Genomic DNA, 2,730 nt, shown 5'->3' on the forward strand with positions numbered 1-2,730 from the left:
GCGAGGCGCAGGAGCTGCGTGAGGCCCGGCAGCGCCTGTTGCGCCACTGTTTCGGTGACAAACCGGTGCTGCGGCCCGCCGCACAGATCCGCACCAAACAGCTTCAGCCTTGGCAGCCCAGCCGCAAGGTGGACATCATGGGCTATGACCTGCCTGGTGGCGGCGGCGCTGGCCCTGCCACCGAGGCCTGCATCAAGCTGGCCATGCCAGAAGTGCAGTATTCGAACTACCTGCTGCGCAAGCAGAAGCGCCGTGTTAGCGCCAGAGCCCGCCCTGAACCCGTCCTGGACAAACCACCCCCAAGACCCATCAGGGTACTGCCCCGAGGCCCTCAGGGCCCCTGAGCTCCACTTGCCTGACAGGTCCCGGCTCTTGTCTTTCCTCCCAGGAGGAGGCTCCCTCCAGGTCCTGTCCCATCTGGACCTTCTTTCTTTCTTTCCCAGGGCCTTGAACCCTACGGCAAAATTGGGGATGTGTCTCTCCATCTGAGCCGACCTCTCCAGCCTGGGCTGAATGCCACCTTGAGGGATGGTGCTGATACGCCCGACTGAGGCCTGGACCACTGTCTCCTTCCCAGATAGTTGGTAACTTTAACAAGAGGTTTAAGGGCCTTCCAGGACTGAGACCACCCTGCCTTTTTCTGGGGTCTGAGCCCCCCAGACCACCCCTCAGCCTTTTCCAAGTAGATGAGTGCAAGAGCCAGAGAAAGGCTGAGCCCTGGGAAAAGGCCGTGCTTCCTGTCAGGGTTGTGGGGCTCTCACTCTTCCCAGGGCTGTAGAAGCCGGTACTGTCTTCCAGGTTCTACTCCCCACAGACCTAAGCTGCTCCCAGACTCCCAGAACCAAGAGTTCTTGGATTGGGCTTTTTGTTTGGTTGTCCTTTTTTAAATAAAACATCTTTAAATTGTGCAGGCTGTATGTCAGTCATTGAAAGCCAGATTCCGCCGGGTGTGGTGGCTCACACCTGAAATCCCAGCACTGGGGAGGCTGAGGCAGGAGGATCTCTATGAGTTGAGACCAGCCTGGACTACATAGTGAGTTCCAGTTCACTCTCAACTACATAGTAAGATCCTGTCTCAACCCCCCCCACAAAAAAAGAAAGCCAGATTCCCCCACTTTGAGAATGATACAGATGTTTGGGCAGTGCTGTGGCTGTTTCTGTGAAGATGGAGACCCATACCTCAAGCTCCCCCAACTGCCCCTTCCAAAGGCCTGCAGCCTTCTTCTTCTTCTTTTTTTTTTTTTTTGGTACCAGAGAAGAACCACTGAGTTCAATCCCTGGCCCTCTGCAGCCCTCTTTGATGAAATGAACTTGCTTACACAGACCATGGCTACCTCAGCCCCACTCATTTTCCAGGTAATTCCTTTCACTCAGTTCAGCAGCATTTACTGAACATCGTTGCTGTAATTTGGGAAAGCAGGTAAACAAGTCAGAGAGGGTCTTTATCCTCACCAAGACACTGAAAAAGTTGTGGAAACAGGAAGGATTGTAGTCCTTACAGCACACAGCACTTCTTGGGCAATGCAGAGGCTGAATGGAGGATCATTTTTAGATAAGGAGGTCCTTAACTCCAATTTCACTTCTTCTGAGTCCCTGACCTCCTCATTGGCCTACCTTACCCACAAGGAGCTGCCTTACCCAGCTCTGACAGATGATCTTGTTTCTTTCTTTCTTACTTTTTGCCATTGTTGTTGTTGTACTGGGGATTGAACTTGGGGCGTTGAGCTTGCAAGGCAGGCAGCGGCACCACTGAGCTAAATCTTGGGCAGCTCTGACAGATGAAAACCAGTCTCTTCCTCAACTTCTTTTAGCACAGGAAGAAATCCCACACTGTGAAATGAAATCTCTCTAAAGACTAGGAGAGAATTGGGACTTTCTTCAGAGCTACTTGGCATATCTGGACAAGTAATAAAAATAATAGCTTATGTGGTCTACCATGTGCCAACCACTGTTTAAGAGCTTTACGTGTATTAACTGAGACAGGAAAATAAAGGAACTGCAATTTAGAGAGGTTAAGTGATGTCAAGTTCACACAACTAGAAAGTGGTCATGAGGATTTGGGGCCCAGACTGTAGCTTCAGAGTCTATGCTCATAAGTGCCATGCATAGTGTCATACAAGTAAAGAAGATCACATGCCACAGGATAGGCAAGCTCCCAGACCTCCCAAAAGAATATAAAATGAAGAACCAAGATGCTATCAGCTCCAATCATATTTCAGAAACTGATTGACCTTTTTGGGCAATAAAGATTGCAATTGTTGCTTGGTAGGTTGTATAATATTCTATCTTAATCCATTGTTTTTTGCTATAACAAAAACCTGATTTACAAGGAAGGTTTATTTTGGCTCAGGGTTCTGGAAGCTGGGAGCATGGCATTAACATCTGCTTGGCTTCTGTTAAGGACCTCATGATGGGAGGGCAAGTGGCACAGGCTGTAGAGGAACAGACAAAACGTAAAGGTGGCCTTGCTTTATCACAACATATTTGTGAGAACTAATCCTGTCCCCAAGAGCAAGAACATACCCGTGGCAAAGGCATTAATTCCTCCACAATGTAATCACCTGTGAAAGAGCCCACCTCCTCTCAACACTGTTACATTGAAGACCAAATTGCAACATGGATTTGGAAGGGACAGGCCACATTTAAACCATAGCATACTCCCTGGGCTCAAAGGGGCTGTTTGTACAGCACCCCAGTTTTTTCCTACTGGAACTCTGGAAAGGGTAATAA

General features: G+C 49.3%; 1 protein-coding gene across 1 annotated transcript in view; it reads left to right on the forward strand.

Moving 5' to 3' along the window:
* Nucleotides 1–888, forward strand: part of Gal3st3 (galactose-3-O-sulfotransferase 3) — a 27,178-nt gene extending 26,290 nt beyond the window's left edge. Inside the window, exon 4 of the mRNA XM_010636172.2 lies at nt 6–888. Within this exon, the coding sequence (XP_010634474.1) occupies nt 6–344 (339 nt within the window). The 3' untranslated portion in view covers nt 345–888. The remainder of the gene's footprint in view (nt 1–5) is intronic.
* The last annotated feature ends 1,842 nt before the right edge of the window (nt 889–2,730 follow it).

Source organism: Fukomys damarensis, unplaced genomic scaffold (assembly GCF_012274545.1).
Source record: "Fukomys damarensis isolate Sample0158 unplaced genomic scaffold, DMR_v1.0_HiC HiC_scaffold_27, whole genome shotgun sequence".
Taxonomy (NCBI): Eukaryota; Metazoa; Chordata; class Mammalia; order Rodentia; family Bathyergidae; genus Fukomys; species Fukomys damarensis.